The sequence below is a fragment of the Galeopterus variegatus genome, unplaced genomic scaffold (genome assembly GCF_000696425.1).
Source record: "Galeopterus variegatus unplaced genomic scaffold, G_variegatus-3.0.2 Scaffold234, whole genome shotgun sequence".
Lineage (NCBI taxonomy): Eukaryota > Metazoa > Chordata > Mammalia > Dermoptera > Cynocephalidae > Galeopterus > Galeopterus variegatus.
This window is the reverse complement of record NW_007726345.1, coordinates 234933-260536: the sequence shown is the minus strand read 5'-3', so window position 1 is coordinate 260536 and position 25604 is coordinate 234933. Positions and strand designations below refer to the sequence as shown.

At 45.2% G+C, this 25604-nt stretch overlaps 1 protein-coding gene across 1 annotated transcript in view; it reads left to right on the top strand.

The window, feature by feature from the left end:
• Positions 1-24830, top strand: part of EVC2 (Ellis van Creveld syndrome 2) — a 143046-nt gene extending 118216 nt beyond the window's left edge. Inside the window, exons 16-21 of the mRNA XM_008566319.1 lie at positions 5815-6042; positions 13169-13383; positions 15640-15727; positions 18664-18860; positions 21716-21817; positions 23700-24830. Of these exons, the coding sequence (XP_008564541.1) occupies positions 5815-6042; positions 13169-13383; positions 15640-15727; positions 18664-18860; positions 21716-21817; positions 23700-23967 (1098 nt within the window). The 3' untranslated portion in view covers positions 23968-24830. The remainder of the gene's footprint in view (positions 1-5814; positions 6043-13168; positions 13384-15639; positions 15728-18663; positions 18861-21715; positions 21818-23699) is intronic.
• Positions 24831-25604: the final 774 nt, after the last annotated feature.

Sequence of the window (25604 nt, the reverse complement as noted above, 5' to 3'; positions counted from 1 at the left end):
TTTAATGTTTACATTTTAGCTAGGTCTGACTGAATTGTATAAGAAAAACAAAACTTTCTAAACAGCTTGAATTTTCAGTAACAAGTCTATCTATTGTTTGCTGGTCTGATTTGTTTGACCAGTGTGGGTGGGGAAGCATTTTGTAAAAGTTATTTTTTTCCTTCGGCTCTTTCTGGCCCATTCACCGCAGACAAAGCAGTGGTTATGCTGGACAGAGATAGCTTATATTATTGCTCTGAGCTCAAGATCCTGACCTGTTAGATTTGAGAGCATACTTTTAATAAACATTTATCTAGTTTATTTTATTTTATTAATCCTTGACTTAACTGTTCCATTACCCTAAGCAGTTGTTAGTCATGCAAAACTAAATTTATATTTCCAAAAGGTGTCTAGGTTTCTAGGTTATAGAAGATTACCATGGAGCTATTGTAATTTGGAAAGCCATTAATTTGAAAGCCATTTAAGATACTTTTTAAAACATTTTTTTTATCTTGGCTGGAATGCTATAAGCAGCGAGTTTTATCTCAATACTTGCAGAAGAGTTAGTAACATAGGCAGAGTAAAAAAAAATAGAGAACTTAGAAGTCTCTACATGTTAACTCTATAGTTGTAGTCTCTTAGTTTGGTACTAACTGAAAAAAACCCAAACTTGGGGAGTTCAAATGATCTCCGTGATGGCTATCAATTGAAAACATGCATGAGAAAAAATCATGTTGTTGGCTGTAGTCTTAGAAAACCCGGGGGCCGGCCCGGTGGCGCCCTGCTACAGTGCGCCGCTTGGGAGTGCGGCGGCGCACTCCCGCCGAGGGTTTGGATCCCACATACAGACCGGTTCCCGCTCACTGGCTGAGCGAGGTGCGGATGCAACACAGAGGGTTGCGATCCCGTTGCCGGTCCCGGTCCGGTACGGGCGCGACACTGAGGGTTGCGATCCGTTGCCAGACACGAAAAAAGACAAAAAGGAAAAAAAAAAAAAGAAAACCCGGGATGCCTTGATGTTTGAGAATCCTATTCCATTTTTTATTAATCTCCCAAGAGCGAAGAAGATCTTATAAATCCTATCAGAGAAGGCCAAGATCTTGGACCTGACTTTTAGGTGGTGGCAGCTATTCTAGTGGCTTTTAACTAGACATCCTGCACCCACCATTTAAAATGTTTAATTTTTCTCTTGAAAGATTTTTAGAAATAGCAAGGGAAACAGCCAAGTCATTTACAGACATACGTCAACTAAACCAAAATGAAACCAAAATCAGAGTGTTCACAAAAATTTTAACCTGGGCATGCAGATCAAACCAAATATTAAACTATGGATACAGAATCCAAACATGAATTTACCAGAAAAGATATACCTTACAGAATGTAAATTCAGTGGAAACCAGAGTAGTCAAACCAAAGACCGTTGGGGTTTTTTTTGTTTGTTTTGTTTTTTTTTTTTGAGACCGGCTGCACTGTGCTCAGCCAGTGAGCGCACTAGCCATCCCTATATAGGATCCGAACCCGCGGTGGGAGCGTCACTGTGCTCCCAGCGCCACACTCTCCCGAGTGCTCCATGGGCTCGGCCCAAAGACAGTTGTTTTTATACCATAAAGGACTTGCCGGAAAAGACAAGTGTTTACTCATCCTAGGAAGGATGTAAGATCCTTTATTTAAGGCAACCTTATAACCAAACCAATTCCCAATTAAAGTAAGAAAGAACTTCTGCCAGAAAGAGAGAGGCTCTGCCTAAGAGAGGACTCACCAGGGCAGAACAGGTGAGTCATAGAAGCAGAGAGCTCAAAGGACTCGAGAGAATACTGCACACCTTCTGTTTCCTCTTGAGGGTGATTCTTACTCCAGGCCCCACCTCTGCACACCATTTATGTTAACAAAATAAGGAACAGAGAGAGGCTGTCTGAAAGAATAGTGAGCTTAACTGGGAATAGAGCATTGAAATGAGAATGCATGTGCCATAGTAAACTATGTGCATATTTGGGAAAGTGAAGGAAGACAAAGGGTTTTAAAGGAAAGATGACGTAGGAGTGCATAATTGTTTGGGGATAATTATCCTTGGCTACAAGGATTGGTAACAAGGGTGATGCCAGTCTGAGTTTGGACAGACAGTTGTTGAGCAGATGTCCTTGCAGAAGTATTTTTTATGTAAGATTGTGATGGTCTTCGTGTAAAGCTGTGGTTTTGCAGAGTTCTTGTGATAGTTCTTGTTATCAGGCATATGTGCATGAGAATCTTTCCTTTTATGGCCTTTCCCTGCTCTATTTGTCAAGGTTGTTGTTGTTGTTTGTTGGTTGGTTGGTTGGTTTGTTAACACAAGTGACCACATTTTGATTCTGAAAACTTTCACAACAGAATACCAGGAAAGAGAGAGCTGCACAGAGAGAGACCTCCAGAGATATCCACTGGGTCCTCTTGAGTATTCAGCTGAAACCTACTTAGCACATGCATGTGAGGAAATTACCCAAAGCCATGGGGAAGGACCACCCAAAAGGTTTAGAGGGAAGAGTACTCAGTGTTCACACAGGGCTGGGGATAGTGACAGTTCCCTACAGCAAGACTGGAAAACCTCATAATTCAGAGAGCATCTGATACAGTACTAAAAACAGCCTTGCCTCAGCAGTGGGAATAGTGAGTTCTGAGCTAAATTTTGCTCTGGTCGCTCCTAAGAGATCTTAAAAACATGACCAGAAAAAAATCAACCTGTTTCCAGGTAACTTAGCTACATCCCCAAATAAAGCTCAAGAATAATTATAGAAATTCAAAAATATCCAGAACCAAACAAGGTAGAATCCACAATGTCTATAGTCCAATTAAAAATTATCAGGTATGTGGGCCGAGCCCATGGAGCACTGAGGAGAGTGCGGCGCTGGGAGCGCAGCAGCGCTCCCGCCGCGGGTTCAGATCCTATATAGGGATGACCGGAGCGCTCACAGCGCTCACTGGCTGGAGCGTGGTGCGGCCAGTATCAAAAAGGCCAAAAAAAACCCCAAAAAACAAAAAACAAAATTATCAGGTGTGAAACAAAGCAGGCAAATATGACTCCTAATGAAGAAAAAAATTGATTAATTGAAACCAACCCAGAACTGACATGCACGTTAAAATTAGCAGAGGATGGCTTTAAAACAGACATTATAACTGTGTTCCATATGTTCCTTATGTTCCATAAGTAGAGATATGGAAGATATAAAAAGACTCAAATCAAACTTCTAAAGAAGAAAACTATGTATGATATATACATGGGAATTGACAGCAGATTAGACATTGCAGAAAAAAAGATTAGTTTACTTGAAGACACACAATAGAAACTATCTAAAACGAAAGCAGAGGGGAAAAATCAAGAGAGCCCCAGTGAGCTGTGGGACAACTTCAGTGGCCTACATATGAGTAATTGGATTTCCTGAAGGAGGGGAGAGAGAAAGGGGACAGAAAAATACTAGAAGAAATAATAGCTGAATTTTTTCCAAATGTGACGACAATCATACACTCGCAGATTTGAGAAGTTTAGCAAATTCCAAGTTTCATAAGAGACTTAGATGAAAGTATTCCAAGGTACATTATAATCAAATGGTTGCAGGAAATGGAAAGCATAAGAAATACTCAATCCAGAAGAAAGTGATTAAAGAAGAATCTCAAAATAATTATGCTGAGTGAAAACAGCCAGAAAAAAAACAGCACATACTGTATGATTCCATTTATTTAAACAGAACAAAACAGAAAACAACTCTAGAAAGCGCAAACTAATCAATAGTGACAGAAAGCAGATCATGATTGCTGGGGGTGCGGTGGGGGGTGGGGTGACTGAGGACATGAGGAATCTTTGGGGGTGCTGGGTGTGTTCACTGTCCTGATTGTGGTGTGGGAATGTCAAGCAGGGAATGTCAAATGAACCTTTCTTCCTTCCAGGGAGCCGTGTTTTCCCACCACGATTCCATGCACTGCCTCTAGCCCCTGATGTGAGGGCTTTTCCGTAGACCAGATATGCAGGAGCTCACAGCGTATGTCCTTGCAGAGCTGTGTTCCATTTCTGGTCCTTCTCCAGGGTTCTCCAAGGCCTGTCTCAGGCACCGTCTCTACAAGAAGACTTTGCATGTCGCTCCAGGCAGAATTATCCTTCCCCTAGCCTACAACCTCTAGCCTTCTTTAGAGCACTTTTTACCTTTTCATAGGATTAGAGTGTTTCCTGAAAAACAAATAGTGTGAAATCTGAGCTTTTCAAACCAAGACTTGCATTCTTCTGAGGGACACATGGACAGGCACGCGAGGGTTGTGCAGTCATGGGAGAAACCTGGGCCATCATCTCCTGCCAGCCTCTACTCATGTAGATATTTTTCCTGATGTTGACTACCTTGAAACATCTGAATATCAACATGTGAATATTAAAAACAGTTTACATACGTGAAACAAAATTCTACTTTTTTCTGTTTTTTTATTGTGATAAAATACATATCACACAAAACTTACCATTTTAATAATTCCAAGTGTACAGTTAATGGCATAAGCACATTCACACTGTTGTGTAGCCATCACCACCGTCCATCTCCAGAACTTTTCCATTTTGCAAAACTGAAACTCTGTCCACGTTAAACAACCCCCATTCCCTTCCCCAGCCCTGGCAACCACCATTCTACTTTCTGTCTCTGATTTTGACTACTCTAGGGACCTCATACAAGTGGAATCATATAGTGTCTGTCCTTTTGTGTCTGGTTTATTTCACTTAGCATAATGTCCTCAAGGTTCATCCATGTTACAGCATGTGTCAGAATTTCCTTCCTTTTTAACACTGAATAATATTCCATTGTATGACTATACCACATTTTGTTTATCCATTCATCCATCAGGGGATGCTTTGGTTGCTTTTATAATTTGGATATTGTGAATAAAATTCTCAACATTTCTAAAGATGAAACAAAAGATTTCAAAGAAGTATTATGTTTGTACAGGCTACTTTTTGGTTTGTGCTTTATCTCGCTGTGCAGGGAGAGGATTACCTATTTAGAGTTAACTGCCTTTAGGGGCTGGGGTCGTGAAGTCTGAGAAGCATCAGACAACGTCGTACATGTAGAAATGTTGTAGGACTATCAGAGGTGGTGGTGGGAGAGAATGAAATGAACTACTCTGTTGAGTGAGAGAACGGAGTGAATGGGTTCATGCCTGCATCTAGAATTTACTGAGTCTTACGTGCTGGGCCCTGCCCTGCCCTGGGGGAGTGCCTGTCCTGGTGAGTGACACATGGGAGACAAGCACGGAGTGAGGAAAACACAGAGAAGGTGAGGATGCTCCAGAGGGGCTCACTGGGAACTGGAGACTCAAAGGACGAACAGTAGATTTTTAGGAAGATGAGGATGGAGGGCGTTTCAGTCATAGCAAAGAGCACGACCCACAGACAACAAAGAATGTGGAGGGTAGACAAGCGAGTGATTTGGAATGGCAAAGTCCCAGGCGCGTGGGTGGGAGGTGGCAGAACCTTCCAGACCCTTCCAGAGTACTTTAGCTGGGATCGGGTAGGAGGGCCTTGGACACTGTCAAGAAGTCTGAAGTTCCCACCAGGAAATGAGGGGCCTTTGAAAGGCTCTCAGCAGGATGGCAGCGGGGTTTGGTTCACCTTTGAGGATGACAAATAGAGAGGAAATGACAGCTAGACCTTAAAAGCACCAACATCCTTGCTGCCTTAGGCTGCTCCAGGCAGGTTTCCAGCGCTTGTCATTGGAAGCCTTTGGGATGTTCCTCCTAATCCTGAGCTAATGAACTCTGAAGGGCTGCTCTCTCACCTCCCCTGTCCCCCCACTCACTGCTCTCTGGTTTGGGGCTCATCCCCCCCGCCAGGTGCGAGGAGAGTTGCTGCGGGAGAGAGTGCAGCGGCTGGAGGCCCAGGAGGCATGCTTCGCGGAGTCGCTTGCTGCTCTGCAGTTCCAGAAGGCGGCCCGGGCGACGGAGACGTTGTCGGCCTACGCTGCCCTCCTCAGCATCCAGGACCTGCTCCTGGAAGAGCTGAGCGAGACTGAGACGCTGACGAGGTCAGCCTGCACCCAGATCCTGGAGTCGCACAGCCCGGTGAGTCCTCCTGGGTTCTTTCTGGTGCCCGCCTGTGGCTTCCACCCTTGAATGGGCTACAACCACCTGTCCCATCTATACTGCAGGACTGTGGTGAGGATTAAGTGAGGTGACTCATATGAGAGTGCTCAGCACTCTCTCAACCCAAGAGGGCTCTGTTTCAATGCCTCTGAGAAGCAGCACGAATTGAATTTGCACGTCTCTAAAACTGGGATGCATTTTCTAGTCACCGGCATGTCACCGTTTAATGGGCAGTATCGTTTCTTTCATAGCGCTGTGAAAAACAACAGTGCGTCTTTCAATGAATGGCACCCTAAATGCAATGATATATTGGATTATTTATTATTTTTGTAATTCTAATTACCATGATTCGTACGTGCTACATTATTTCAAGGTGAGAGAGGTATATCCATAAAACGAAAGCTATGGTAATAAATGTTTGGGGGGCTACTTTTAGGTCCTTTATGTGTAGATTTTAGAATTTCATATATTACCTATTATTGTAATAATTACTTATAGTGAGGAAAAAGGACCTCACATTTATTGAGTACCTCGTGTGAGGCAGGTGAGAAGTAGTAAGTTGTAAATTGACAGTGCTCTCATTTAAGCATTAATAACTGTTTGCTTAACTATACTTCTTCATTAAGAATCATTTAAGCATGATTAATAATAGCTGAAGTTTTATGCTGCTTTACAATTACGCTCTTTGTCACACATTATGTTAATTATTGAGCCATGCTGTGACACGGGTGCTGTGATGACGCTCAATTCTCAGGTAAGGAAACTGGGGTTTGGGCAGGTGGCAGGTCAAGGTCTTTGTGAAGACCACAAGGGTAATAAATGAAAGGAGTCAGAAATTGAATCTGTTTCTGATTTTGACCCACGATGTCATGTTCATGGGCTATACCAGTTGAGTCAGCCAAGGGCATTTCCCGTGCTTCTTTAAAACATAACAAGCAACTGTAGACTCTGAAGAGTCCAAGCCTGTTTTCTGAGCAAACATTATGTATCATGCCCATGACAACTATTTCAGGAATAGAAAGGAAGTAGAGGCAATATAGGTATTCCAGCACAAAACACCCAGATGCTGGACAAATAAAAATAAACATACTTTTTAGTGCTTTATGAGCTCACAAGAGAATATAGGAAACCTGCAAGGATATCCAAGATATATCCTAGAGGAAGCTGAGCTCAAAGAGGTAGGTAAAAGCAAATTCAGAAGCTAGTTCTGCCATGGGGTGAGGGCTAAAATCTGGAACCCAGGGATTTGGGAATTAACTTTGGGAGAATGGGAAAGGAGGCATGAAATGTTCTAGTGAGGGGTGAGAGGAGAAAGCCACCTGCTGGCAAAACCTGTCTGTCTCCACACCTTCACCAGGTGTGGGGGAAAGGGTCCCTGTGAGTTTTTAATCAAAGTCTTCTGCTAACATGGAGAAAGAATCTGAACGTATTTTAGCCATTCAGTAAGGAGTTCTCCAAGGTGATAAATTAAAATAGTTCCAGGTTGGTTGGCTGGTGCAAAGACAAAATATTCTCAATGGGTCATCTCAGTATTCCACAGATTAAGCTCTCAACTGAAAAAAAAAAGTCACTGAATACTTAAAGAAGCAAGGCAAGATGCCTACATGCAGGAGAAACAAAAAATAACAGATTAAGGTCCCTAAGACTTTAGGTATTCAAATTATCAGCACAGAATATAAAATAATGTTTTATGAAACTGTTAAAGGAATTAAAGATAATACAAAACTGATTTAAAATTTTATTTGCCTGGAGCATGTAGCAATCCTAAACTTGCATATACTGCATAAAAGACTCAAAATAGCAAAAAGAAAAATTGATAGAACAGGGAGAAATTGATAAACCTGTCATCGCAGGGGACTGCAGCACACTTCTTTCGGTGGCTGATTGATCAAATGAACTGGACAGCACATTTAACAATGTGCATATGTAGAATCTCACAGCCAACCATTAATGAATATATATTCTTCTTCAGCACACACTTGAACAGTTGTAAACAATTGACTATCCAATAATATTTTGGCCACCTTTTGACTGAGGGCAATTAAGTTTAAATCACTTAAAAAAAAGATATTTACAAGATGTCCATACTTTGGACTTTGGAAATTTTAAAACATACTTCTGAATAATTTGTCAGTGAAGGGAATCATAATGGAAATTTTAAAATACATAGCACAAGAAAGTAATGTAACTGTGACATGTCAAAATGTGCAGAATTCAGCCAAAGCAGTTTTTAAAGGGAAATTTTTGCCCAAAGTATGTATTAGAAGAGAATAAAGGCTCACAGTTAAGATCACATAAAAAGTTAGTGGGTAAACAATGAATGAACCTGCAAGAAGTAGAGGAAGGAGTATAGTGTAAACAAAATTTTTTTTAAAACTACCATAGAGAAAAATCAATAAAGTGAAAAGCTGAATTTTTTGGAAAAAAAGTCTAATGAAGTATATAAATCTTTGGCAAGACAGACCATTAAAAAGAGATAACAGACAAATAAATATCACAAGTATAAAAAGCAACATAACTATAGATGCAGTAGAGTTTTTAAAAATAAAAGAATGCTATGCTCAACTTTATGTAGATGAATTTGAAAACTGAAATGAAAGAGTTTTCTAGAAAAATATAAATCACCAAAATTGACTCAAACAGAAAAAAGTGTGTATAGCCCTATTACCATGAAAGAAATCAATTCAGTAGTTAAAAAATCTTCCAACACACACACAGAAAACACCCAACCCCAATAGTTTTACAGGCGAGCACCACTAGACTATAAGGTATCTTGCCAATCTCGTAGAGAAATTATTCCTGATGTTATAAAAATAAGGAATATTCCTCAACTCATTTCATGATGCTCAGATAACCTTGACACCAAAACCAGGCATGAATAGTGCAAGAAAGAACAATTAAAGTTCAATCTTACTTGTGGACGTACGTGTACAATTTGTAAACAAAATATTCAACATAATCCAGCCATCTATAAAAAAATTTTAATACATCATGGCCAGGTTGAGTTTATCCCAGGAATATAAGGTTGGTTTAACATTAAAACAACGGAGAATGAACTTATATGATAATTTTAGTATATACAGAATAAGTATTTTATTGAATTTAACACACATTCAAGATAAAAATTAACAAGTTAATAATAGAAGGACACCTCATCAGAGCCCTTACCCCAAACCCACAGCAAGTGCTGCACTTTGAGGTGGTTAGCACAGAAGTGGACCTCTGCCCTGAGTTCCAGATGGAGGACATGAGCCATCAGAGGGAGGGACAGGTCCGAGGTCATTTGTGAGTCAGGAGCAAAGTGAGAACTAGGAGCCTGTGGCTTTTACTTCACGATTCAGCTACTCTTTGTAAGTGCCTGAGAAACACCCTCAGTCAGCCCTGAAACACCTGGTGGTGCTTTTTACTTGAGACCACCTGATTTCTGTTAGTAACTGGGGAGTACGACACTTACAGTTTCCATTTTATCTTAAAGCTCTTTTGAGTAACTTCAAAGCTTCTTATCTCCAGCTTGTTTGGCAGTGAAGAGTCCATAAGTCCTGAATTGGAAGCAACTGAGAGTAGGTCAGATGACATCGTGTTACTAAATTGCTGGGAAGGCCATGGAGATGATGCACGTTCTTTTTTCTTGGTTTGCATTTGGAGGGAAGGCAAGCCTGTTGTTCTGCTCCAGATAACTAGACTTTCATTCTGCAATTTTATCATTCTGTGTAAATCACTTTCCTATTGGGATTGCGCATTTAAGCTGTTAAACATACAGGAGAACTAAAAAAACATGAAATGAAATGCTTTGGAAGAAATGACTAAGAAAACTATACCAAGTGCACCTCATCTGAAGAAAGATTTAGACTCATTTTGTGAGATTGGAATATCTGCAGGTACAGTTGGATCAGAGGGTCCAGGGGCAGTGATGGGCAAATTTAAATAGGACGGACCTGCTCATGACAGATGATGTGACCCCAAACTAACGGTACCCATTGTATTTGCATTTCCATTTAAATTGCTGTGCATCCACTTTTCCAAGCCTGACCCTCTGTGTTTCCCCTGCCTGACTGCCCATGTGCCCCTCGTCATCCCTCTGTTGATTCTGCCTGAGTTTTCTCACTTCTGACTTTGGCTGCCCGGCTTCACTGCTCTGACATATCCAGACCTGAGAAACAAGAATAACATTAACATTAGCTAACACGAACTGAGCTCTCATTAAGTCCGAGGCACCATGTAAGGTGTTCCAACAGTAAGTTCACCCGTGACATTTTTACACCCATTCTACAGATGAAGGAGTTGAGGCTTCGGAAGGTTAAGTCATTTCACTGAGGTCCAGTAGCCTGAAAGCCGACTCAAGACCTTCTGCCTCCACAGCCCATGCTTCTGTCCTAAAGTTAATGTCCACCTGCCTTTCTGAAAGATAAAAATGATCATTCACAGCCCCGTCCCACAGCTCCACATTTAAAAATCTCACCTCTCCCCACTCCCTCCTTGAGACCCTATGTTTTAGCACCTGGGTCCTCACTGCTCCCTAAGCACTTGAGACACATTCAGGCCTCCCTCTCTTTGAGGGATCTCTGCCTAGAATGCTTCTGCTGCGCCTCTTGCAAACTCCTATCCATATGTTAAGAAAAGCCCAAATGTTGCCTTCTCTGTGAAGCCATCTATGATTCCCTTGGGCAGAAGTGGTCTCCCAGCCCTGTGCTTTCGTAACACTCCATCCTGAATCTCTGTGATAGCAGGTGATGGCATTTTCCATCATTGTAACCATGTTTACACAACTGTCTGCTTCATTAGGTTGTGAGTTTTCAGAGTCTGGGGACCATGTCTCATTCACCCCTTAATCCCTTGTGCCCAACAAAGGGCCTGGAGCTCTATCAATCAATCTAACCATCCATCCATCTACCTTTCTGTCCATCCATCCATCCATCCATCCATCCATCCATCCATCCATCCATCCATCCATCCATCCATCCATCCATCCATCCATCATCTGTCTGTTTGTTCAATCAACAGATACCTATGGAGTGCTTACTAGAGGCAGTGGAGATGAGAGATTGACCCAGAGTCAGAGAAACCTGAAGTCACTCCTGACTATGCCTCTTGCCCAGCTCTGTAACTCCAGGAGATTTACTTATACTCTGTGCCTCAGTTACCTTATCTATACAATGGGATAATAATAAATTTCTACCGTGTGTTATTTTGTGAAGATTGAATAAAATAATCATGTAAGAATATTGAGAATCAAATCCTGCACAGTATAGGCATTACATAAATGCTAGCTGCCATCATCATCATTATGATTATGATTATGATTGTGATTATTACTGTTACTTCTTCCATGAGCCAGGCACTGTGCTCACTGATGGGGAGGAGGACAAACAAGTCAGCTACAGTCCTGTGTCCCCGTCCTCAGCATTTAACACCTAGTGAGGGAAGCAGATGTTAAAGAAGACAGTTCCAGAACTAGGCTTTGGATTCCAGTTGTGCCAAGTGGCAGGCAGACGTGCGGGGTGCACCAGGGCCTTGGGGGACGGGACTGGGGCTCCAGGAGGACTTGCCATCAGCAGATTATCAACAGCAAGACTCATTTCCACCTTATTTTCTATTCCTAACCAGGGCTCACACGGTACTCGAAAAGCCATCCCCCATGCTCCATTGCTTCCTCTGGTGACACCAACATGCTAGGGCTTGAGCCTTCTGTCCCCTTACAGTGGGGTGGGGCTGGCATCTCAGTAGAAGTCTGGTCTCTGACCCAGGCTCCTGGTCATGCTGACAGCTTGCAGAACACACTGTTGGAAACTCTGTATTGGATTATGTTTCCATTCAGGATGCTACAGTGAGAGGGACAGTCATAGTTACAAATCTCAATGTGTTAGAAGCCCTGCTCAGTAGCATTCAGAGGCTTCCCACAGCCCTGGGGACAAAACCCAAGAGCTTGACTTATATCTAAGTCTCTCCGTGCTATGGCCTCAGTTTGCCTTTTTGGCTGGGTTTTTTTTTTTGTTTTTTTTTTTCCCCCTTCTGTCTTGATTCATGGTTCTTGAGTAGTGTTTCTGAGCCTTTGGGGGCTTTGAGACTCAAGAATTTCATGCAAGCTTTGGCCCCTCTGCAAAAAGGCAGACCATTTTGTACATATTTTAGGAGGTTCAAGGACCACCATCCCCTGATGAAGGCCATTCAGGGCCCTTAGGATTAAACCCCACCCCATTCTCCACCCCCACTTACAGCACTGGACAATCTCATGAACATAGGCTAAATGTGTCTGCATTCTCCAAGGCGTGGGGCCTCCCTGCCTACCTGCTTTACCCACCTAAGCAAGCTGGGGACAGTTTCTTATGCTGAGATTATCTGATTCTGGTGGTCTAAGAAAGCATATTTCTTCTGTTTGGCCAGTGAGAGGCGGTGTACCTAGTGGTTACAAATGCAAACACTGGAGCCCGCTCGTCTAGTCTCAAATTCTGGCTGTCACTTGATAGTTGCATCACCTGGCAAATTACTTTAACTCACTCTGCCATGATTTCCTCATCTGTAAACAAGAGAGATAAGAGTATGTATTCCGGAGGGTTCTTATAAGGATTCACTGAGATGAAGTACCATCAGCATTAGCTGCGGTTGCTATGTTCCAGCACGGCTTCCATGCATGGTGGGTGCATGCAGGTACTGAACAATGAGCTGGTGACAAGAGCCAGCTGCCAGCTTCCAAGCACAGTGCTAAGCACTGCAGACAGGAAGAAGGAGACACAACCCTGCCATTAAGAAGCTCATACTCTAGCAAAAAGTACAGAACAGTGATTTTGGGTGACTGCAAAAATGGGGCGTATACAAGGTAGGTGGGCACGTGAGGAGAAGGCATCTCCATCTCCTGAGGGACTTAGGGAGCCCTTTGCTGGAGTAAACAGGGGGAAGCACTGCAGGTGGAGGGAGCAGCAGGAGCAGAGGCATTTGGGTGTGAGAGGTTACGGTGCTGCCACATTGCACAGTGGGGCAGGCTGCACGGGGGAGCCAGGCTGACCAGGTTGTGCCAGGCTTCCAGAACTGTGCAGAGGAGGTCAGATTTTGTCCTGTAGCCCTCCTGCCTTTTGCAGTGGGACTCACCACCCTCCCCCTTCTCATGCAGGAGATCCAGGAGCTGGAGAGGAAGCTGGAGGACCAGCTGGCGCAGCAGGAGGCGGCCCAGCAGCAGCAGGCCCTGGCAAGCTGGCAGCAGTGGGTGGCTGATGGGCCCGAGCTTCTGAACGAGCCTGGGGAAATGGATTCTGAAAGGCAGGTGTCCGCTGTCCTGAGGCAAGCCCTGAGCAAGGGCCAGAAGTTACTGGAGCACCACCAGCAGAGGTAGGCCATGTGCCCAGTGTTCCTGGGTGGTGTTAGTCCCCTGCAGGCCTGCAGGAACCTGGCTTCTCCAGCTCAGCTGGACATCGTCCACCTGGGATCCCATGCTCCTGCCTAAGGTGTCATCCGAGTGCTCAGGCACAAGCTGCTGGCTTTGAAGCATATTTTTTCTTCTCTGACATCTTCTAACTTTATTTACTTATGTTTTGGTTTTAATATCATTGATGTTTTACTAAACATCATATTTTTAAACTTTTTATTTTTTTATTTTTTTGTCTTTTTCCGTGTCCGGCAATGGATCGCAACCCTCAGTGTCGCCCCCGTACCGGACCGGGACCGGCAACGGGATCGCAGCCCTCGGTGTTGCCCCTGCGCCTTGCTCAGCCAGTGAGCGGGAACCGGTCTGTATGTGGGATCCGAACCCTCGGTGGGAGCACCGCCGCGCTTCCCAAGTGGCGCACTGTAGCAGTGCGCCACCGGGCCGGCCCATTATTTTGAAGTAATTATAGACTCACAAGAAGTTGTGAAAATAGTATGGAGAGGTCTCATGTACCTTCCCCCAGTAGCCCCCAATTGCTCACATCTTGCATAATCATAGTACTTGATCAAAATCAGGAATTGATATTGGCATAAGGCAACAAATTACAGGTCTTATTCCAATTTCGGCATAAACAAAGTATTTTATATGTTGCTTTTGTGAACCATCTTCTTTTTTTGTTCCTTGTATTCTTTTCAATTAATATTAGACAAATAGCCTTTGCCCATGGCATTAAGAACTCTTTAAAAAACATAATTTTTAACAGCTCCATAATTTTCCACTGTGAATATAATATTGATGTGAAAAGGATAGAGTACAAACTATACACAGTGTGATTAATTTTTGAAAACACACACATAAATTAATTGGAAGGAAACAGTCCAAACTTTAATGGATGTGAGTTTTGGGTGGTGAGGTTACAGGTGATTTTAATGTATATGATCATGCTTCTCTGTGTAAGCACAGCATCAAAGTGCAGTTCAGTTCCATTGAAATGATCATACGAGGGGGGCTGAATCTGTGGGGTTGGAAGGAAATGCTCAGAGGTGCTGATTTAAGCTGGGATTTTAGGGTATATAATATTCATTCATGCGATCCCTGGAGGAGATTGCTTGTGATGAAGCTTTGCTTTGAGTTGTCCCTGCAAAAGGATTAGGTTTTAATAGTAAGAATGTGGGGCGGATCCATGAAGCCAACTTTCAGTGGCTGAGGGATGAGTTAAACAGGCCCCTGCCTGGAAGTCAGGAAGCCTCATGTGAAAAGATCCCACCCCGTCTTATGGTCAGAGCCAGGACCACCCTTGGAAAATGGTCTGGGTCTGCTTCAACACAAGGGTGCCTGGTGGGTATAGACCCCAGATCTTAGTCTTCTTGGTCATGGCCATGAGGACTCAGGCAGAGTTTTCAAGGTAGGATCACAGATCACCCTGTAATGACACAGAAAAGTCTCCTTATGGCTTTCATGAAACTTCTCACTTTGACGACCCTCCTTGATACGTTATTTGTGGAGCAGCGTAGGCAGGAAGAGGACAGCAAACAAGAAAACCTCTTCTGCACCTCTCTCTATATAGAGGGTTTTTTAATTTTTTTTTTTTTAATGATGAAAGAAAATAACATCGATTTGGTCAAGGCACCTAAAGAGGGGTTGGGAGGCCATTTCAGCTTGAGCTTTAGGCACATCTCCAAAGACATCCCGAAGTTTTGAACTCTTGTAATCAGTCACATCCAAAGACACCCTGGACTTTCAGACTTTTCTAGTCAATCACAAGGGTTACAGTCCCCTGGAAAAATAATGCCCAACACATCTGCCAACCACATGTTGACTGTTATTCCACACACCTCCCGTCAAACTGAAAACAAGTTCCAGCTGAGGCCCGTCGGACAGACTGCCACCCCAGCCCTTACTGCCTAGACTGCTGAGAGGTGCGTGCACACATGACAGTGTCTGACGGCAACTTTCGTAACCTGCCCCCCTTCTGACTGGTCTTCTTTCCTTTATAAGCTCAAACTTCTTTGTTCTTCAGAGTGTTTCCCAGAGTAACTGGGAGCATGTCCTGGGCTGCAGTCACTCACACTTGGCTCAAATAAGTTCTTCGCTGTTTAAGCTGTGCCTCAGTTTCTTTCCAGATCCACAACAGTGGATTATTATAATAACTAGATGATCTTCCCATAGTCTCACTCTGTAACAAAACTGGACTCATGTAGATTTTATTTTCGCTCTAGTTTGAGAGAGGAACAACAGAACAGTGTTGTGCTGGAAGATTTGCTGGAAAATATGGAGACTGACACCTTCGTGACCCTGTGTAGCCAGGTAAGAACACACTAGCCGTATTCTGAATCCATCCCTTGCCAGCCCCTCACTTCACCCTTTTCTCAGGGTTCACATCTCCTTGGTGGTAGGGTGGGGATAATAATGGAAACCTCAGGAACTGCAGAGCAGATTTATGAAAAGCCCCTAGCACAGGGCCCAGGATGCAGAGGACACTCGATCATTGGTAACAACAGCAACCAGAAGAAACGTCTTGTCGGTTTCTCTTCTGTGATCTGACAGACACCCAAACATCCTTCCTTCTCTCGATCATAAATAAGTTTAATACGCCAAGAGTGGGTTCCACCAAGAATAAAGTTGGAAAGGGAAAGCTGGGCCAGAGCAAGAGGCCAGTGGCACTGCACCCCGCGTTTCAGCCCATCCTTGGCCACAGTTCAGTGCTCACCTCCCTTCCTGAGACAGAGCCCTGAGGCTGTGGGCCTGGAGCCATATGCAGAACTGTTTACCTGACTGCTACTAGTTGTATTTTATATGCATCCCGAGCTGGGCTTCCCTTGTTTCCCCGTTTCTGTAAGTACCAGGAAACATAACTTATGACAATGACTGATGCAGACCACAGGACGTCTACAGGAAGGTGCTTGCTGGTTTGATGACATCTGGGGTCACATTCTGCAATTCTTTCCACGTTTCTTTCTTGTAGTTCCAGCTGCCATGTCTGTATTCAGAAAAAGAAGGGAAAAAATAGAACACAGTCACTCCACCTGCTTTCTCTCTTCAAGAAAACAAATGCCCCCAAGTCCCTGCAACACATTCTATTCACCTCCCAAGGAGAACAGGCTTTGGACCCCACCAGCTGCGAGGAAGCCTGCAAGTAAAATACTTCCTCCTCAGCCTCAAAGAAAAAGAATCAGCAGGGAGAAGGGTGGGGAACACGCTTAGGTGTCCAGCAGCAGAATCAGGCACAGCTGTGCCCGGGCACACACAGCTTCCCAAATGGATTTGTTCCCTATGGCTGCGGTAACAAATAACCACAAACAGTGGCTTAACACAACACAAATTTATGATCCTATAGTTCTGTAGGTCAGAAGTTCAACCTGGGTTTCTCTGGGCTAAAATCCAGGTGTTGGTAGGTTTGTATTCCCTCCGGAGGCTTTAGAGGGAAGAAAATCTGATTCCTGCTCATTCAAGTAACTGACAGGATTCGGTGCCTTGCGGTTGTAGGACTGGGGTCCCAGTTTCCTTGTCAGCTGTCAGCCAAGGAACAGTCCAGCTTCTAGAGGTGCCTGCATTCTTCAGCTCCCTTCATCCATCTCTGAAGCCAGCAATACTACATCTCTCTCTGACCTACCACAGCAGGAAGGGTCTCTGCTTTTAAGGACCCACATGATGATTAGGTTGGACTCACCTGGATAATCCAGGATGACCTCGCCATCTCAGCATGCTTAACCTTATTCCCATCTGCAAATGTATTCCCTTCACCATGTAAGGTGGCATATTCACTGCACTTAGATGCTTTGCAAAGTCAGAATTCTTTTTAGGAGACAGTATCAGAAACTCAGCTCAAATTGGTTTGAGCATAAGAGCAAATGTATGGGCTCCCTGACCGTCCCCCAGAAGAGCAGGGCTGGGGTCTAGGGACTCAAATGACAAAAGGACTGTCTCTGGGTCTTTCTGCTCCTTCATGTCTCTTCCTGTCTCTTTGTGCCCACTGGTAAGCTTTGTCCACACAGAGGGGGACATGCAACTACCCACCTTGAGTTTATGGCCTTTCAACATCCACCTGTCCTTTGCTGTGTAAAGTGCTTCTCTCTCCTGGATTTGCCATATAAAATCCCAGGGAAGGTCTGTGGGATTTTTGGGGGGGCAGGTGGCCAGGCATGCCCACCTTGTCACCGGAAGTACCTATTACGTGTGTCTTTGCAGCACAGAACAGATTTCCATGCCGCAGCTCATTGTGTTCTCACAAAACCCTTTGCCACAGGTATTATTATTACCCCCATTTTACAGATGAGGAGACCAAGGCATAAGAAAAATAAGGACACATGGTTCTCTACAGTGGGGCTGGGAGCCCAACACAATTTTTCTGGGGTGCAGGGTCTACACTTTCTTTTTAAACTTTTTGTTTTGAAATCACTTTAGATTCACAGGAAGTTGCAGAGCTGAGAGTTCCACACAGTTTCCCCAGTGGTTGCTCTAGTATAACATCAAGACCAGGAAGGTATATTGATATAAAGTGCACGTATAGTTAGTTCTATGTCATTTTATCACATGTGAATTTGGGTAACGACCACTACCACCATCCAGATACAGAACGAGTCCACTGCCATAAAGATCTCTCTTGTGCTGCCCTTCTGTGGTCACACCTGCCTCCACTATCCCCAACCCCTGGCAGCCACTGCCCTGCCCTCCATCTGTGAGTTTTGTCAAGCCTGGAATGTCACATGCATGGACTCATGCAGCATGTGACCTGTGGGAACTGCCTGTCTCCACTCAGCACAGTGCCCTTGAGTCCATCCAGTTGTTTCTTTTTATTGCAGAGTGGTATTCCATGGCATGGATGTGGCACGGTGTTTTTAATTGTCCACTGGTTTAGAGACACTGCAGCTGTTTCCAGAGCCTGCGCTGTTACCCCAGTGCCATATGGCCTCGTGGAACACAAGCAGGAGAAGAAGGGTTACTAATTGCCCAGCTGTGGGCCAGGGCTGTAGCTTTGGTGGTTTGGGGACCACCCAAGTGAGCTGAGAGTGGCTGGAAGGCAGAGAGGAGGCCTTGAGAAATGTCTGTCCTGGGAGACAGGGTCGCTGACCGATAGATTTTTTTTGACAGCTCTGTGAATTCAGGAACATGTTTTCCAGACTGAGCTACTAAAATATTTATCACCCTGGGACAAAACATCCTAAGAATGGAATAAATTAATAACTGTTGTTCGTTAAGTGTAGAGGCTGTGAGGATTTGAGCTTCCTCCCTAACTCCTGTAGGAGCTGAGACTGGCGTCTTACCTCACGAAGATGACGATGCTGCCCGGGGCCACGCTGCGCCGGCTCCTGAGCGTGGCCATGCCCGCAGCTTCACAGCCCCAGCTGCTGGCCCTGCTGGATTCAGCCAGCGAGAAACATTCAGACCACGCGGCAGAAAACAAGGGCAGCAGGGAGCAGGCCGACCTGGGCAGGAGGAGGTGAGCGCGCACAGGCCACAGGACGCCTTTGGAAAACAGGAGCGTGAGCATAAAGGAAACCCATGCAGGGAGGGGGCAGGCCTGCGGGCTTTCCCAGCTGGCACATCCCTGTTTAGAAGGGTCACCAGGAATCCTTTAAGTCATGGTAGGCTCAAGTCTTTTGTCCAGTGGTCTAGTCTGTCACCACTTTTTTTTTTTTCAAGTAGAATCTTGAGAAAATGAGGTTACCTGGGGCCACAAATATGTCATACATGCCCGTTAAAGAGAATGTAAAAAATGCATAAAAGGAAAAAAAAAAAATACCCATGGGTTCTACCATCTGCACAAAATGGCTATTAGCATTTTGTTACATTTCTTCCTTCAGAATGTGTTTTCTGCTGGGTTTTGTGAGTGTGTTGTATGTGTGGTGTGCGTTAGTGTGTCTGAGAGTGTGGGTGAGTGTATTTGTGTGTTAATGTGTATATATGTGAGTGTGCATGAGTATGTGGTGTTTATAGGAGTTGTATTTGTGTGCGTGAGCGTGTAGTGATCACACAATATATACAGCCTTACATTCTGCTTTTCAGGACCTTACAGCAGAAGCAATTTTTGTTACAACTCTTGTCCACATGCAAACATCATCCTATGCAATTCTTATCCCCTGTACTATGTTTCCTACTATTTTAACAATTTGAAATAAGCAATTTTTGTTACAACTCTTGTCCACATGCAAACATCATCCTATGCAATTCTTATCCCCTGTACTATGTTTCCTACTATTTTAACAATTTGAAATACATACTTTCCACTGTCATTGAAACATCTTTATAGGTATTATTTTTACTGGCCGCCTAACACCCCACCTGAAGGCTGTGGCACAGTGTTTGTAACTGTAATCCTACTATCGGACATTCAGTTGGAGCCTGTTTTTCCCTCAATTATGGGTCACTCTGAAGAGATACTTTCCTTTAGGATGGGGGTCTAGGTATGAATTGGGTCAGTAAAGTCTCTTTATAATGAAAGGCAGGAAGCTGGGGTGTGGGATGTGGTATGAGGCGGGTTTGGGGGCCAGCCAGCAGTGCCCCCCGAGAACAGGGTACCTGCGGGATGCGGCTGCAGCTGAAGGCCAGGCTGCAGAGCCGCGTTCTCAGCCAGGTCCACAGGAGGTGGGGACGGGTGTCCAGGAGCCCGAGAGCCTGCTGACCTGGCACAAGGGTGTGGACGGGCGTGTGTGGACAGTATTTTTCCTGAAAAACAGGAGCAATGTCTTTTTATCAGAGTCGTAAAGAGGCCTCTGACTCAGAAAAGTGGGAAGCACTGCTGAGGGCACGTAGGGCTGGTGTGAGAGGAGGAGGGGGTGAGGGGACAGCAGCTGTGGGAGGTGGCAGGAGTCCAGGGCAGGAGGCCACAGTGGCCCGCAGGAGCCCTCCCAGCTCCCGCGCCAGCCAGGGCTCAGGGAGAGGGCCAGGCGTGGGCATGGCCAGAGGGTTGGTGTGGGCGTGGCCAGGGGGCTGCATTTTGCAGCCTGGTATTTCTTGGTGCACAGCTAGGGGTTCATGCAGAGAGCAAGTATTCAAGGTGACCCTGGAGTAGGCACATGCATGGTCACAGGGAGGCCACCTCTACCTGGGGACCACCCATGAGGACCTTGTTGTGGAGCTGCCCCTTCAGCCAGCTTAGTTTGGGAGGCTGGCGTGGGCGTGGGATGGGCAGGCTGAGCTGGGATAGAACAAGAGGACTCGGAGCAGCTGTCACCAAGTGTGGAGCATGAGCATGCCCTTTGTCTGCCCAGCCTCATGGCTGCCTGGACTGGATGACTTCTGGAGTCCCAGGCTACTCACCTTAGTCTCTGAGGGCAGGGCAGTCACTACTGTAGTCGCCCAAGCACCTGGCACTTGGTCATTACATCATTTAAGAGTTTTGGGTTTCAAGGGTCTTAGATTTCAAGCAGCAGAATCTGCCTAATCTAAGCAAGAGCTGCGTGTACTGAAGGACGTGTCAGAATCCAGGGAAGAGTGGTCCAGGCCCCGGGAAAGGCAGGGCCAGGGAAGTACCCCGTGCAGTACTGCTGTCAGAGGACCATCCTTTCTGCTCAAGAATTGGACTCCTAGAAGAGAGAGCGCGCCTGGCCTGGCGAAGGAGAGGGGCCGTCTCCATCGCCATTCAGGCAAGTGTGAAATGCCGAGGCGGGAAATTAGCTTGGCACAGGCAGGACCCTCAGGTCCACACTGTCACTTATTGACTTGATCTCAACCCAAGGCTGCCACACAGCTCTGTCCTCGCTCTCCTTCAGTCTAGAATCGCACACCTTCACGTGGCCTCAGTGCTCCCTGCCTAGCCCACCTTCCAAGCTTCTGCTGTGCTCTCTCAACTTCTGTATTCATATAGTCATAAAACACTTATCAAGCTCCCGGTACATCCACTGTAGGTGCTAGGACTATGGGATGCAGGGGTAAGAGGCAAAGTGCTGCCTCCATGTAGCTTGCTTCTCTCAGTTGTCCCCACCTCTAGGCAGCCTTCCTCTGTCTGACTGATGTCACCTGTCTGTGATCCCCTGAACTGGGGATTCCTTGAAGGCAGAGACTACATCTTGACCAGGCCCAAGAAAGTGCTTGATCTTTGTGCATTGAGTGAGTGAAAGAACAAATGGAAACTATCAGGGTTGTTGGTGTCATTGAGGGGTGAAGCCCTATAGGGCTTTTTGGGATTCTTTTTTATTTATTTATTTATTTATTTATTTTTGTGGCTGGCCAGTAAGGCGATCTGAACCCTTGCCCTAGGTGTCATAACACTGCACTCTAACCATCTGAGCTAACTGACCAGCTCCTTCTATTTTTTTTTTTTTTAAATATAAAATACTCCTTTCTTACCTTTAGGAAACACCAAGGCTGGTGGCAAGCCTTGGAAAGCAAACTGCGAGAAGACCTGATAAGGAGAGGATCAGAAAAGATGCTCTGGGCCCGCAAGAGGAAGGAGAGGTAATGCGGGGCACTTGCTCAGGTGTGCTGGGGAGGGGTATGCCACGCTGCCTGTGGGCCGGGATGGGCAGGCAGGAGGTGACAGAGAAGAGGAGGGTTGCTGCAAACATACCCAGGCTCCTTCCCTGAAGAAAACCTGTCTTTATTCAGGGCTTAGGTTAGAAGCTGAAGATAAGCCTGTTGCTCTCAGTGGGAGAAGGTTCTCTTAACATGTATTAGCCTGTTAATTACTGTATTTATTTTAGCTAACGGCTATTTTTAATGAAATATAATTAGAGGAAGAATTCCTCATAGCTCTACAGACTTCACTGTTCACAGAGCCCTTTCATTTCTTGCATTGAGCCTTCCAGAAAGGGGGGATGATAAAACAGAAGCTCGGGAAGGTCAGATGAAGATGCCCCATGCCTGCAGCTGGTAAATAGTGGCCATAGAATTTGGGACCAGCTAACTGTACCCCTTATTTCCCTCATCTTCCAGGCTTGGGCACATATCCTTCTATCCAGTACTTTTCTCTTTCTGCTGTGGTTATTGTGCACCTAGAGATCAGAGGGAGCTGAGGTTCAGAGTGGTTTTAAATTACTGCACACCATTAAACAAGTGTCTCCTGCGATTCCCACTAGAGAAGATTTAGGGGAAAAAATGACATCAGGTAGATTTATAATGAGTTTGAAAGTGATAACCATTGTGTGCTCTGGAAACAGTGGCTGTCCAAGGCAAGTGTCTTCCTGAGTCCTGCCCCTTCCAAATTTCTCAGGGCTAAGGTGAAGGCGCTGAGGCAAAGCTTCACAGGTTGTCCACAATAAAAAGCTTAGAGCCATTGATAGCAGGCTGGATATCAGAATATAGTCCGAAAGGAATAAGATCAGGATATTGACCCAGAGAAGTAAATTCAAGCCAGAACAAGAAAATTAAATTCAAGCTATATAACTGTAGAGTGTTCCACTAGGGGGTTCCTGAGCTGCACTAGTAGAAGTAGAATGGGTACAGATCAAGAGATGCGATGGCCCCACTGTCCTGGCCACTGTGCTAGCCTTCACCCAGCCTAGGGGCACCATGGATCTATGTTGGAAGGAGGAGAGACTATGTATCAGACAGAGCCGGGTTTGAATTCTTGCTTGGACTTACTAGCTGCAAGGACAAGAATTAGTGGTGATGGCAATAGAGCTTGTACCTGCCACATCCCTTCAGGAAGGGCCAGCAAGCGTGCCAGTGATGCCCAGCAGGTGAATGTCCAGTGACATGGGCTTGTCTTGCACTGCTTGGGCAGAGAGACAGCCCTGAAGCTTTCAGGTAGCCCAGGTCTCTCAGGGATAGTCACGGCCATTGTGAACAGCAGCCAGGGATTCAGAGGCTAGACTGCTCACGGACAGGATCCCAGCAATCCTTTTATGGGACATTCCCAAAGCGTGCCAGACTCTTCTATTTCAGACCCATTTTGTATAAGTTGTAACTGTTGCTTTGTAACCAGGCTTCATCAGCCTGCTTTTAGTGTGAAGTCCCTGTGATGTACTGGTAAATGTTGAACAATTAGCTGGTAGGAAGAGGGGTGGGGAGCTCTGACTTGAAGTATTTGCTGATTTCCATGGTGCAAATACTCCCACCGTGGCTGATTTCAGGCTAACAATGTGAGGAAGAGGGGCTTGCAGAACTTCTGAAAATTTAAGTCGTGGGCCACTAAGATTTGACTGCGCACACTACTGCCACAGGCTTCCACTAATTTCAGGGGCAATGTGGTGACCGAAGGGAAAAAGCCTTTCTTTAAAATGGCACTTGGTTGGGGACCACAGGATCCAGGTGGGGCTTTTCCTGGAGAACTCTATCAGAATACTGAGGCGGGCCGGTTGCCAAAAATGTTAAATTTGATCTTCTGTTTTTTCTTTAGCATATTAAAGAAGACGTGTCTCCCTCTCAGAGAGAGGATGGTATTTCCTGGAAAAGGAAGTTGGCCACACCTGTCCCTGGAGCCCATTGGTGAACTGGCCCCTGTACCTATTGTAGGGGCAGAGACCATGGACATATTAAACACAGGCGAAAAACTCTTTATATTCAGAAATCCAAAGGAGCCGGAGATCTCATTGCACGTTCCTCCCAGGAAAAAGAAGAACTTTCTGAATGCCAAAAAGGCTGCAAGGGCCTTGGGCATGGACTAGTCCAAAGGAAAGCTCCAGAGGAGCATCTGAAGACAGATTATTTTCTCTTGCCCACCTGTAGGTGTTTGTTTATAATGTACAATTTGTAAACATAACAGCACAGACATAACACACAGACACTCCCAACACACCCTGACTTTCACAAACTCAGTTTAATCTGGTCTCATGAATTTCCAGACGGCGCACTCTGTTGCACATCACGGGACATGAGCACTTACTGCCTCCAGCCCCACCTCACCAAGGACCTGTAGGAGACCCCCGCCCCCCAATTCACATCCCACTGTCTGGCTGCATGACACACAGTCTGTATGTTGAAGGCAAGGTTCTCTGTTCTTATATTTTGTGCTTTTTACATATTCTGTTTTTATAAAGGGAACTTTTTTAAAAAAATGTATTTTACACAGAGCCCTTCATAGCGGAACTCATTTTGGCTTATGTAGGAACCCTTTATTTTTAGTTATTTCTTGTGTTTTGGTCCCCCCGTTGTGGTCTTCAACAGAGAGATTTGCTCTCTATCACTCCAGTTGCCAAAAATGTGCCGTTACTACAGTATAGCAATGCCAGTTCAAAGCAGAGTTATTTTTTCCATTTTACAAATGAGAAAATCCAGAGGCATAAAAAGGCGAAGCAATTTTTACAAGATGATAAAGCTAATAAGGAGCAAAATCAGGATTCACACTTTACAGCCCCAGACCCTTGACCTTGCTCCTGGCCTTGATCGCATAACAGCCCTCACTCTTTTACCAAGAAATAAACTGCATACAAGTCCTTGTGTTTTACCAAGTGCTTTTGTATGTCCTGACCCTTTCCATCTTCACAGCAGACAATGTCTCACTGGGGCTGGGCCACAACATTGCATGAGCTTTGCTGAGAGCCAGGCAAGGAATACGATTGCAGTGGGAGAGCCAGGCAAGGAATACGATTGCAGTGGGTCTTTTCTGAGGGTAGGAAATGATTAGGGAGTCCTGTCACCAGCAAGGGGAAGAAAAGGATCGCTGATGAAACATCAGTCATGTGAGAGTTGCCGCTAGACACTGCTGACTGCTTTAACCCTCTTAATCGTCACTAATACCCCAGCAAGGTGGGTATCCCTATTCCCAGTTTACAGCCAAGGAACATGAGACTCAGGGAGTTAAAGTAACTTGTCTGCGATTACACCATCTATACGGCAGGAATTCTGGGTTTGAACCTGGGTCTTCTAACTTAAAAAGTCCTATCTGCCCTGGATATCCGTTTCCATTGGCAACCTGAAGGTCAAGTCTTACTTGCAGTTTCCTGTCGGCATGCATACTGCACAATGAACATGGACCTCCGCCAGGGGCTGCACTTATCCTGGGGGACGGCTGGGTAGCATCATAACGAGCTGCCAGTTGGCCACATCGCTGCAATAGTGGATATGCACAGTCGCAGTTCAGTACAGGAGAGAAGAGCTGATGAGTCTGGTTTTCCCATCAGAAAGCCCAGTGGGCAGAGTGCAGACAGGGGAAGAGCAGTGATTTTCACACACAAGATGGTGCGGTGGAGAATGCATGGTGTTTGGAATCAGCAGACGAGTTCAAATCCTGCTCCACTAGTTGTGGGCTCTGTGTTCTTGAGCAAGTCATCCGACCTTTCTGAGACTCATTTTCTTCATCAAC